Source organism: Poecilia reticulata, chromosome 13, assembly GCF_904066995.2.
Source record: "Poecilia reticulata chromosome 13, P_reticulata-male-v2, whole genome shotgun sequence".
NCBI classification, from domain to species: Eukaryota; Metazoa; Chordata; class Actinopteri; order Cyprinodontiformes; family Poeciliidae; genus Poecilia; species Poecilia reticulata.
The window spans coordinates 26288330-26301293 of NC_088842.1; the positions used below are offsets into that span (position 1 = coordinate 26288330).

Sequence of the window (12964 nt, forward strand, 5' to 3'; positions counted from 1 at the left end):
AGAACTGTATCCTGGAAAATATTCAAGACTGAGCTTTACATGTCCAATTTGTATGATTTACAAATCCCTTATCTGAAGAAATACGACCACTTTTTTAATTTCATATAAACATTGAGTCCATTACAAAGACAAAGCCATTTAAAAGTTGGATTCTTTTTATTTTTTATTTTACCTAGGAAAGAATTTGAATTCTTTTGGCTGGTGTGGCAACAATTTTGTATGATAATGCTTTAGAAGAATAACCTTCCAGCAGAACTTTCTTTAAAAAGAGATTATAATGTGGGTTTATTGTAACAAAAAGAAAAAATCTTGTTTTTTAAGACCATATGGACCATTGTGGTGTCATGAAGACATTTCCCCAAAGAACCAAGTCTCTAAAAGCACAGCACAACTGACAAACTTTCTGCGGCATGTGGTATCTGTTTTTAAGGAGTCCAAGTCAGGTAACTGGAGTGTTCATATTGAGTTTTAATCATTTCCCATGCCGCTGCAGGAGTTGATTTACTCTTCATGCTCTCTCCTGATCAGATTACTTCTTGGAGCAGCAGCTCAGCGAAGTGGCGCTGCAGACGGCTCTGTGCAGCTCGTCTCGTCACTATGCCGGCCGCTCCTTTCAGGTGTTTAGAGCTCTTCGTCAGCCCATTTCTGCCCACGCCGTGTCTGACCTGCTGTCGAGGCTCGTGGAAGTCATCGGAGAGCACGGCGAAGAAGTCCAAGTAAGTATGTGAATCAACAGTATGTGGTAAGATGTTATATTTAAACTTTAAATTACACAAAAAAGACTCTGGAAAAGGTCTCCAGAACTGAATTGTGTTTGCTCCTCTCAGGGCTATGTCATGGAGGTATTACTAACTCTGGAATCTGCTGTGGATAACTTGGCGGAGTGTCTGAAAAACAATGATCTCATGGCTTTCTTTACGAGGTTTGTGCTTCCTCTGTGCAGATTTGTTTCCAACTGATGTTCTGTTAAGTATCCACTCAGTTTATTGCACTGCTTGTTGAATTACAGAGCATCCTCCCCAGATTTCCTTACCAGTTTTAAACAGCTGTCAAACAGAAAGAGCACAGGGCAGCTCGGCCTGAGGAGAGAAGAACGGAGCAGGCATCAGAGGAGCTCCTCTGTCCCCAAAAAATTCGGAGAAGCTGACAGGTGTTCGGATCCTCCTCGCAGTGCCACACTGGACCGCATCCAAGCCTGCGAACAACAGGTTCTGTTAGCCAGGATGCGGAGCTCGTCTTCATCGAAAGACAACACCACCGACCCGATGAGCATAAACCACCCCAGCAACCTGCTGGCCACCGTCTTCTGGGTGGCAGTGTCGCTGATGGAGTCGGACTTTGAGTTTGAGTATCAGATGTCGCTAAGGTTGCTGAATAAGCTGCTGACCAACATGTCGCTGGACAAGCAGGAGAACCGGGAGAAGCTGGAGAACCTCCAGAGCCAGCTGAAGTGGAGCAGTTTCACTGGACTCCAGCAGCTACTGTTAAAGGGCTTCACGTCCACGTCCACCACGGACCTCACGCTACAACTCTTCTGTCAACTCACACCTGTGTCCAGAGTGCCTGTAGTGGATACGTCACAAGCCATAGGTGAAGAGGGAACTCAGTAGATAATTTTAAGATTTCTGAATGTACTTGCAAGTCACATTTATTTATTTATTTATTTTTTTTTTTGGCAAGTCTGAAATGATGTTTCTTTGCTCTGTTTGTCAGGTTTTCCCTTGAACGTTCTCTGCTTGCTTCCACATCTCGTGCAGAACTTTGATGCACCATCACCTTTTTGTCAAGATGTTGCGGAGAAGATAGCTCAGGTTTGGGCTTGTTGATGTTTTTCCTCACATTTACAGAAGAAGTTTACATTCATTCATCATCAGCATGGATGTTACTTTTATTTTCAGCATTTAATTGTGCATTTTTACTATTTTTCTTTAGCAGTGAATGATTATACAACAAGCAACTTCAGTGACTTGTAAAACCAATAATGTACCATCTTGAATGTCACAGGATCAAACTATGCATATGGACTCAAATATAAAAAATACACCTTCACTAATATTTAGTTTAATTTCTTAAGCATGTTGCACATTAGACAGATGCTTTTCGGCTCCTTACTTATCAAGAACTATTGAAGCTTATTTGAATCAGACTGCTTTTGAACTCAGTCTTAAAATTTTAAATTGGGTTAACATAGGGGTCATTCCAAAACTTTAATGACAGCCTGCTTTATCCGTTCCAAAACTACTTAGATGTGTGTTTGGGTCGATCGCCTTTCAGGAACTCCCAGTTTCAATGATCCAGCACCTAATTAAAAGTGAAACTGAAAATGTAAGTAATACTCCTCTGTCATTATGTCATCAATTCAATACAAGACACAGCAAAACTGAGTCTGAAGGAAACATAATAGGCTAAAATAAAATGAAGCCTTGGGAATGGCTATGATCTCCATCCTATTGGAAATGTGTTAACAATGCTTAAAAACTGAGTGTATGCCAGAAATGAACTTTTTAAAGTGAGCATTACCGTCTGCAATGAGAAGAGTGATCAAATATGCATTTTTTTTCTGTTTATTTTTGATGGCTACAAGAAGAAAGGGCTTTCCCTGCTAAGTTCCAAGGGACATTCATTTCAGATTATATGTTCGAATATATATTTGAGCTTGTATGCTGATTTTTGCCTCTGTGTAAAATCCACATTGAAATAATATCTGTGCACCTCTAATCATGTCTTTTTGTTGTATTATCACTGTCCCTGTTGAATGAATAGCTCAAATTCATTATTAAAAGCCCAAAATACATAAACTATGCATGTATGCATGTAACTTCTGACCAGCGTTATACACTAATTTTACTGTATATTTCCATATCCTGTGCTGTTTTCTGCAGGTCTGCCTCGAGGAGAAGAATGCCAAGCTGTCCAACCTCGCTCACGTCATGACTTTGTATAAAACACACTCCTACACACGAGACTGCTTCTCGTGGGTCAACGTGGTGTGTCGGTATCTCCATGAAACCTTCTCAGACATCACCCTGAACCTGGTCACCTACATGGCAGAGGTGTGTGCAGCTGACCTTTTCTTCCCCCTCAGCTACTGTCATGTAGTTTCACCGCAACACGAGCTGAATTTTGTTTAACTGTTGTTGCAGCTGTTAGAGAAAGGTCTCCCCTCTATGCAGCAGACACTTTTACAAATCATCTACAGCCTCCTGAGTCACATGGACCTGAGTGGCATTCAAGCCAAACCCTTCAACATAGAGGTCCTCAAGACAATTGAAAAGTTTGTGCAGGTAAACAGCAGAAATGCAAAGCCTATTTACATTTTTAGGGCATGTGTGTGTGTAAAAAAAAAAAAAAAAACATGTATAATTTTCCTTCCATTTCACAATTAAGAACTACTGTGTTTTGGTCCATCTCATAAAATTCCAACAAAGCACAAAATGTGAACATGCTTGAGTAGAAAATATACTTTTGCAAGGAGCTACATAGTGGAAATTCTGAGAGGATCTGTATTCCCTGTTTCTTCTGCAAGTGCTCATAAAAACAGGAGGAAAAAAGCTGCCTGTGTGTCAGCGCAGTAAATTTGTAGACACACCCAGACTATAAACAGACTGTCTCTGGCCAGGCCTTTGTTTATTCTCATACTGCATTTTATTCCCTCCAGCACCTCTGGTATAAAAATAGAACCACATAAAAAACACAAAATAAGACCTTTGATGGTATTTTTAAGTATGCTTTGCATAGGGATCATTGCATGCATGTGTGTGTTTTCTGTAGACGGCCCATTGGAGGGAAGCGCTGAACATCTTGAAGCTGGTAGTTTCCCGATCAGCCAGTTTGGTACAGCCTTCACTCCCACACAGTGACTTCTCCTATGAAGACATCAGTCGCATGTGGGACCGCTCTTCTAAAGCCTTACCTGGGAAAACTCTGGATTTTCACTTTGATATCTCTGAGGTGAAGCACACTTTCTTTTCTTTCCTTTTTTTTTTACCATATTTTGAAGCTTTCTCTGACTCCTTAAAATGTTTACATGCTTCTGTTTTTAGCCTTGTAGCCTCCAAACCCTCTTTTCCTGGGTTTCCTTTTTATTTAGGTTGTTCGCTTTTGGAAAAGAAAATATTTCTTCCCCTTCTTATTGGTTATACTTAATATTGTCAAATTCCCTGGTGAGTCATGAAAAATGTAAATACAGTTAGACAAGTGTTGTTAGTGATGTGTGTGTGGGAACAGAACAGAGAGCTATTTATGTTAGTTTATGAATGGCAGAAAATGACGTCACATCTTTGCTGCTGCTTTTTTTTTGCTCTCTGTTTTGTGATACACTGAGTTGTACTGGCGCTCCACACTCGAGGCATATTAGACCTGTAATCGAGAATTCTCAGAATACGTGATTTTTTTTTACACAAAAAAATGAATTAAAAACAACCTTTACTTTATCTGGAATCCCTTAGAGACCAGGCAAAGTGGGTTTTTCCATGGAGCCCAAGTCATGGACTTTTAAAGTCTAGGAGGTCTTTTTCTCCTTTATGCTTTTCCAGACTGAATATCAAGTGTTTCTGCACCTTTTTGTTTGCTTTTAGACACCAGTGATCGGTCGGCGTTACGACGATCTGAAGCGTACCCCGGGTCACGACGTGAGGAGCATGGCCACAGCCGTGACCCGCAGCACTTCCTCCACCTCCTCCGGGTCCAACGCCAACAACGTCCTGGTTCCGGTCAGCTGGAAGAGGCCTCAGTCTTCGCAGGTGAGAAAGTCGGCCTATTTCACTGGAAGATTGCTCTAAACATGTGGTGACGCATTTTAGATGAATTCATGGACCTATTTCATACATAAATACAGTGTGGAAAAAATGATCTAAATTTAAATGTTAATAGCATTCTCCTTCTGCAGAAAAGAACACGAGAAAAGCTGGTGCATGTGTTGTCACTTTGTGGACAAGAAGTAGGGCTCACTAAAAATCCTTCGGTAATTTTCGCTGATACAATTTTCATCACTTTTGAATAGACTTTTTTCTAATGCATGTACAAATGACGAAGGCATGTCTTCGTAGGTTGTCTTCTCTAGTTGTGGAGAACTGGACCTGATAGAGCACCAGCCCAGCCTGGTGTCCTCTGATGAGGGAACCCGCGAGCTCGAGAACATGGACGACACCACCTCCGAACAGCAGTTCAGAGTCTTCAAAGACTTTGACTTCCTGGATGTTGAGCTTGAAGACGGAGAGGTGAGTCAGCGTCATCTTGGCTTTGTTTAAAAACAGGCATAAAGATGCCAATCACACCCGCACTCCCTGATGTATGTAATGAGGATTCTGTTTTTTGTCTTATTTATGCTATCTAGGAGCTGCAGGTAAGTTTTCTCTTGTTGCAGTTTTGCTTTTCGTGCCATAAATAATAATAATAATAATAATAATAATAATAATAATAATAATAATAATAATAATAATAATAATAATAATAATAAAGGTTTTCTGGTGAGGGTAGTTTAGCTGCCACACTGATGGCAGAAATACTGAATATTTATGCATGTTTTTCAATTTACAGAACTCATTATGACCACTTGAGCAAGCACTGGACACACTGTCTCTGAAGCTTATGAAAGAAATAACTTTCCTTCATTTTTTGTTCTAAAAACATTTCTATCTATGAATGTTGTTCAGGAAAAATACAGAAAAAATAGTTTGATTTTGAAACAAGCCTGTTGCCTGTAAAGTGTGTGAATAGTTTTGTTATTAAAAGATACAAATCACCTGAGGTTATCATCCAAGGTGGTTGAAATCTCCCATTTGACCACTTTATTTGGAAAATTGTTGGATTTTGGAAGATCTGTAAAGTCATGTTGTCTTAAAAACTCCCTCTGTTAGTATTTTCACAGCGTTATCTCCTCTAGGGTTTAGCTGCAGCTTCAGTACACTTCAAAATTTTGATAGGCTCGTAACACAGCGTGACCCCCAGCTAGTGGTTTTGCACAATGCTTGCATGTATGTTATCGGGTAAATTCATGTTAAAACAAACCAAGAGCTTCCACTTGCATCTTGGTATTTTTCAATGCAAGATGCTTTACTGTTGCAGGGCGAGACTGTGGATAACTTTAACTGGGGTGTGCGTCGCCACTCTATGGACAGCTTGGACCAAAGTGACCTGCACCCTCTGGAGGAGAGTCAGCTGTCTAGCAGCATGCCCAGCCTCAGTAAGATTGCCCACGAAGACTCGGATGAATCATCTGAGGAAGATTTGCTTGCGGCCAGCCAGATACTCTCCCACTCTCAGATCGTAAGTTTATGTGATAATGTAACACTAATTCCAAATCTTAATGAAGCAAAGACTTTTAAACCGTTTCTTTTAATGATTTTTTTTTGTCTGTTTTAGATCTATAAAAAAACAGAAATCTCACATTTTTAAAAAAAACTTTTAAATCTCTGTTCAATTCAGGCCATTAGGATTTCTCTCTGTAGACTGTAACTGACATTATTTGTAATTGACATACTTTGAAAAGCGTTTATAATGTTTTTTTTGGTACTGGTTATTTATATTATTGTATGTCTAGTAGCAGCTTCAAAATTATTAAAATTTAAAGATATGCTGACTGTGCAATATAAAATTATCTTCATGTGATGTCAAATAAAGTTCTGGAGTAAATTGAGTTTTCTTAGGCTGTGTAAAGTAAAAGAGTGCTGGCAGTTATGTTTATGTAAGGTTCCATTCAAACATTGGCAAAGCGATCAAGAAGGTGGAATATTATCTGTTTTTATTTCACTTCACTGTCCCTGTCTCATTTCAGACCGTCAGCCTTTCTCCGACACCAGAGATCAGCAGCACGGACACCTCCTCTGCCGCTTTTGATACAACCTCAGCAAATTCAACCCCTCTGGGCACCAAAAATCCCAGTTTCGAGGTCCAACTCTCAGAGGACTCGAAGCAGCGGGTGAATAAGGGCTTCAGAGTGTCTGAGATCCTCAGAAACACTAACTCCTACCGCAGTTCCATTCTGGAATTCTTTACTAATTTTGCTAAATAGTTGCTCTACTGTGGAATTGTTTTGTGTAATGTCTTCAGCTTGATATATGCTTTGGGTTTGGTCTCTGTTACATAATTTTGCATGTGTGTGGAGGGGTTTTTCTGTCTTTTCCTGTCTTCAAAAAAGAGCATGAGCTGATTTAAATCAATCAAAGACTTGCATGCATAACAATATTGAACTAAAATCTACAACAATATGCTATTCTCTGGGCAGTGGGCTAGTTTGTGCTTTTATTTATTCATGCCAGAAATTGGTTGAGAGTCTAAAGGGTTTAAAAAGGACATAAATAATCTTTCTTTTGCTTGTGTCTGTTTGAGGCAATGTGTATACCTGCTGCTTCTGTGGGGGTGATGCTGAGGGACAACTAAAAACTCTTGGCATGTGAACTGTCAGGAAAGGTTTACACATTGCCTGTCTGAAAAAAAAAAAGAAAAAAAAAAGAGTGCAGGGCCATAATCATGGCTGTGTTTAAATATTCAATAATTTATTCATCAATTGGCACGATTTATGCATACAAAATTCACAAGATTAAAGAAAACATCAAAAGGAGAGACCATAGGGTCCAGATGAAAGGTTAGTGGATTATTTTTAAATAGGATATGATCTGTTTAATAATGAAGTATAACAAAGGGAATAATAAATAAATGTATGCATGCACTTCAATATTGATTTACACTTTGAACTTAGCTACCATCAGGGTTAGCTAAGAATATGTCCCTCTTTTGTTTTCCAATATGAGGTGTCACAAGAGGATGAAGACAGTAATGTCCACGAGGACGACCTGTCTCTTTCTATCAACGAACTTCCTTCTGAATATCAATGTGGGGTCAGTTTGAGTATGGACGTGGCATATCATGACTACAAGGAAGAGCTGGACCTACACTGCAGCTTACCGAGGTGCCCGATCACAACTTCAGTCAACCATAAATATTCGGTTTGTCCGTAAGATTAACTCAGTTTGCCTCATTTTTGTATTTAGTCTTCCTGAAGAGGAGAAAGATGACATGCTGGAGTCCCGCTCTTCACCGCCGCCGTCGCCCTTCTTCTCTGCCATTCTTGCTGCTTTCCAGCCAACAGCGTGTGACGATGCAGAGGAGGCCTGGCGAAGTCACCTCAACCAGCTCGTCTCGGACTCAGATGGTTCCTGTGCTGTCTACACGTTTCAAGTGTTTTCATCGCTGTTTCAGGTATGATCGTCTCACCATATGGATCGCTTTTATCTTCCATTTTGTATTCAAACAGTTTGGAATTAAGGGGAAAACTTAAAAGTATGTACCCATGTTTATGGTACAGATAAGGAGCTGTACTAGGTGGAAGTTAAAAAAATTACTTATAAATTAAGACGAACTGTTAAAAACAGTGCAGCACAAATGGACATGTGTAGGCAAAATAAGAAATAGATTCTCAAGTGTTTTGGTTTATGAGATTGTAGCTTTTCTTAGACTATTTTAAGTTGTATTAATTTTCAGAAACTGATCAGTCTTTTTGTCTCAAAATCAGCCTGAAGGGTACAATCTTGACCTTCCCAGTGAATGGTCTTCATCACAAAAAAAAAAAAAAACAGAACACCTTAATATTTCTGTCTGTTTCTCAGAATAATTTTTAAAAATCAAAATAGAGTCTAAATTGTCTCCAGATTAAGGTAATAAATTATCAGGATGATCAACTGTTAAAAAATAAGTGTCCATATCTAGAATAGAGGTCAATCTATAGATAGTTTGTATAACAATCTGCCAAGATCTGTTTACCAGATATTGCATATTTCACTCACAAATGATAATTTTCTTTTTTAATTTTTAGTGAAGAAATTTAATATCTATAATTCTTACAGTCAATATGTTTTTAATGGTTTCCAGAGTATCCAAGCTAAATTTTGTTCCTTGACGTGTGATGCTGTGAGTTACCTTGGTGATGGCTTGAGGGGATTAGGATCAAAGTTTCTCAGATCTTCTGAGATCCTAGCATCTTGCTCCGAGTGCCCAACTCTGTTTATTGATGCTGACACGGTAAGTAGCTCAAAAAGCTTTTTTCAACAATGTACATCTGTTAGATGATTGAAATAAACATATAATAATAAAGAATAATGTATTTTCTGCAGATAATGTCTTATGGATTTCTGGAAAAAATGAAATTCAGCGTCCTAGAGCTTCAAGAGTATCTTGATACTTACAACAACAAAAAAGAGGCAGCTCTCACTGTAAGGAGATAAATTATATTTAACAAAATTCATCTGACCAGTTTCTTGTTATTGTGCTGTTTGAGTCTCAACCACCTTGTCTTTATTGCTTGCAGTGGTTGAACAGCTGTAAGGCCACCTTTCCCAGGACTGCTGGGGTTGCAGTGACATGCCAACCAGTGGAGCATGAAGAAAAAGTAAAACACTTTTATTTCAAGACACTGTCACCATATTAAAAAAAATATAACATTTACACATATTTCCATTGCCCTTTGGCTTACCTCAAGCCCTTAGCTTTTGTTCTCGCAAAAAAGTCAATTTTTGTCCAGAGATATCTGAGAAAACTTGGATTCTGTTCATCTGCTCTTTCATACTGTACTTTCTGCATTACGGTTACTGTGTGCTACTGTAGCTCTGTGAGTGTTACCTCTTTATGTCACTCAGTTTGTTTCAGCCTCAAATCAGTGCATGACACATTGACACTTTTCTGTCACGTACATTGTGATAACTGTCAGCTCTGCTCTGCATGGTTCAGCAAACAACCCATCAATCTTCCATTAATCCATCTGTAAACAAATCAAATCAGAATATTTCACTATTTAAGGCTTAACTTTCCAAAGCATTTCTTGTAATATGAACGTGTTAATTTGTTTGGCTTGTTTCACTTTGTCTAATACTATATGATAACACCCTCCTTCTTTTTATTCTCATTGAACACATACAGTAGCTTGCAAAAGTCATCACACACATTGAACTGTTTGTCCTGTTACAAACACAAATATCTCTATTTTATTTGTAGTTTTGATTTGATAGGTCATGTAGTTTATGCAGTAATTGAGAACTGCGGGGACATTTTTTACAATGTTTTCAAACCTTTTTGAAAGGTCTTAAAACTGGTCCTTGTATTTCTAATCATTCCCATTAGGTCAATACTTTGTAGATAGACTTTTAGCTGGAGTTAAAGCTGCAGGTCCTTCAGTGTATTTCTCTAGCAGTCTTACACTTGCATAGAAGAATGTTACTGTCATTCTTCTATGCAGAGTAGTTCAAATCTATTCAGATTTTCATTTGAATTTAGGTTTAGATGTTAACTAGACAGTTCTAATTAATGAATGTGCCACCACAATCCATAGGAAGGCTGGTATCTTTAGGGGGTGATGCTGTGCTGAAAGAAGCAAGTCAGTGAAAATTTAGACTTAAATTTGCTTCTATTTTAGAAAAATCAAAACCTTGTCCTTTCTCTTCACAACTATGTGCTACTTTATGCTGGTTTACCACAAAATTCCAATAAAATGCATGGACATTTCTGATTGTAACATGACAAAATTCAAAACAGTTCAAAGAATTATTTCGCAAAACACAATTATTCATTTTTCAGAGCATGTTAAACTGTTCAGATACTTTTTGTTCAGTTTCTAACACAAATTTTAAGTGCATGGCCTTGGTTTTCTCTTTTCTTATCTACTTTTCTGCCTTGTAACATGCTTGCTTGGTAGCAAATGGAATCTCTGGCTGTAAGTTTGTAGTGGCTTCTTTTGTTTCTCTGTTTACTTAGAGCTAACGTCCTATTTATTTTCATATCAACTTTATCATAGTTATCTTCTAAAGTCATCATTTGAGAGCTACTGTAAGGTTGTGTTTGATCCAAAACCATTTTCCTTCCAGCAACTGGAGCTCTGCCAAAGACTCTACAAACTCCACTTTCAGTTGCTGCTGCTTTTTCAGTCTTATTGTAAGCTGACTGAGCAGGTCCATGCAATAAACTCGATTCCAGAGGTAGGTCTGTTTCCCTTTTATTGTCTTTTAACGTTCAAATGCACATAAAAATCTAACTTATGTAAAATTATTATTAACCCCTCCCAATTTTTAGCTTACAAATATGTCTAGAGAGCTAAATGAATTGAAGAGCAACCTGAGAACGGCAGCAGCCTCAGTGTCAAATGAGAAGATTTCTACTTTTGACATTCCCTGCCCTGAGACCTTCCTGAGCTCCTCTGAAGCTGCTGTGCAGGCCGTCCTCGAGGGCTTGAAGAACAATGAGTTTTCAAAAGCAATTCTCTACATTCGTGAGTGCAGGTGTGATAAGTAAAACACTCTTTTTGATATTCATTCAGGGAGTATCTTGTGTTATTTTACCCTAATTGCAGAGACATCTGGATGTTTGTTTGCAGAACAACGTGGCCTAATGACATCTTTGGCAGCCACTCTGAGGATGAGATCCAAACATTACTGAACATCTACTTCAGACACCAAACTTTGGGTCAGACGGGAACATTTGCTCTGGTGGGCTCAAAGCAGGATCTGACAGAAATTTCTCTGAAGCTGATGGAACTCAACTGTGAGACCCGGGACATGATCCGACGAGCCCAGGGCTACAAAACCGTTACAGCTTTTCTCCCAGACTCCAGGGTTTCAGGCTCCACTCTCTGATGGCGGTTTGGTGGCGCTCCAAACCTTACTACCTTGCTTGAGGCAGCTGCTGTTGTATCAGATTTTCGCTAGAACTTAGCTCTTTCGCGTAGAATGACCCAAACTTTTGATCCTTCTCTGTCTCTGAGAATCAGAATTTTTTGAAGCCAGATCATTAGACATACAGCAACGTTTTCCAGTTATACAGTTAGCAGTTGTATCAAAATGATCCTTTTCTTGCACAAATAAAAGAATGTCACTAGGCATATATATGCTTCTTAGATGAATAACTGCTCCATTTAGCAAACTGCATACCAAAGTGAAGTTTTTTTTTTATTATTATTTTAATTGTCAAGGGAAAATGTGCAATCCTTTACTGAAGTGGAAGACCTTTTTTGTCTGTTGAAAGAATGTATTGGAAAACACTGTCAGAAGAGGGCAAAGGGATGTGTTGTTGTTTTATTGTGTTGAGTCCTTTGTGTGTGTTTGAGTGTGTTTAAATGTATTGATTGTACACGAGTGCGTGAATTAAATTATGACGACCATCACAGATGGACTTATCGATTCCGATTTGTATGAGTGGTTCATGTTAAAGTACTCTGATATGGTGCAGATCTACTGTAATGTCAAACCTGCAGCTACCAGGTGGTTTATCTGTTACTAAAAATATCTTACTGTACCTTTAACTGAGTAGCTTTTTGCAAATTCCGTTCATTATTTATATTTCAAAGCAAGAGAAAAAAATATAGTATCATCTAGATTTATAGAAAGATATGTTTTGTTTTCTTTGTTATTCCTGCCAAGCTTGCATATTGTATGCACATTAAAACAAATACTATGAAAATATATATGTAGAAATTATTTTGACTGACGATGAATTGTAAATAGAGAAATGAGAACTCTGCTCGTTAGATTGTATTTTTATGAAGGTAAACTCTACGTTGCACGCAAAATGGGTATTTACATATTTATGAAGCTTCCACAATTGCTGTTATAATTTCTGGCCTTGTAAATACTTCTGTCTTGGCAGCATATTATTTTGTTGTGTTCTCTGCTCTTAATAAAACTTAAATTTGTTAACACAGTGTTTTTCTTGTCATTTTTTGAAGAAGAGCATTAAACATTTTGGACTCCACCGGTTGTTTTGTGCCTGACCAGGAAGAGTGCTATGAAAACCCAGAAAAGTAAGAAAACTGAACAAAAGGTGGAGAGTGAGAAATACCAAATAAAGACCTGGCATAACTTGAGAAATGCATCACCCTTTGATTGGTTCATTAAATGTTTTCAAAACTTCCAGGGAATTAACTTGTTGGTCTTGAATTATTACTTTATATGTACCAATATTTGTAGGAGTTTTCAGAGATGCA

At 38.3% G+C, this 12964-nt stretch overlaps 1 protein-coding gene across 4 annotated transcripts in view; it reads left to right on the forward strand.

Moving 5' to 3' along the window:
* The window catches only part of frya (furry homolog a (Drosophila)), a 47100-nt gene extending 34423 nt beyond the window's left edge, over positions 1-12677 (forward strand). For 3 of the 4 annotated variants that reach the window (XM_081614409.1, XM_008426264.3, XM_008426270.3), the window contains exons 41-62: positions 322-443; positions 529-716; positions 828-922; positions 1010-1590; positions 1714-1811; positions 2883-3053; positions 3144-3284; positions 3772-3951; positions 4578-4742; positions 4889-4963; positions 5049-5219; positions 6067-6267; positions 6776-6919; positions 7752-7909; positions 7992-8199; positions 8869-9018; positions 9111-9209; positions 9305-9385; positions 10685-10702; positions 10854-10964; positions 11059-11264; positions 11360-12677. In XM_081614409.1, coding sequence (XP_081470535.1) covers positions 322-443; positions 529-716; positions 828-922; positions 1010-1590; positions 1714-1811; positions 2883-3053; positions 3144-3284; positions 3772-3951; positions 4578-4742; positions 4889-4963; positions 5049-5219; positions 6067-6267; positions 6776-6919; positions 7752-7909; positions 7992-8199; positions 8869-9018; positions 9111-9209; positions 9305-9385; positions 10685-10702; positions 10854-10964; positions 11059-11264; positions 11360-11618 — 3622 coding nt within the window. In that variant the 3' untranslated portion in view covers positions 11619-12677. The remainder of the gene's footprint in view (positions 1-321; positions 444-528; positions 717-827; positions 923-1009; positions 1591-1713; positions 1812-2882; positions 3054-3143; positions 3285-3771; positions 3952-4577; positions 4743-4888; positions 4964-5048; positions 5220-6066; positions 6268-6775; positions 6920-7751; positions 7910-7991; positions 8200-8868; positions 9019-9110; positions 9210-9304; positions 9386-10684; positions 10703-10853; positions 10965-11058; positions 11265-11359) is intronic. The other variant, XM_008426273.3, reaches the window with a different exon arrangement.
* The last annotated feature ends 287 nt before the right edge of the window (positions 12678-12964 follow it).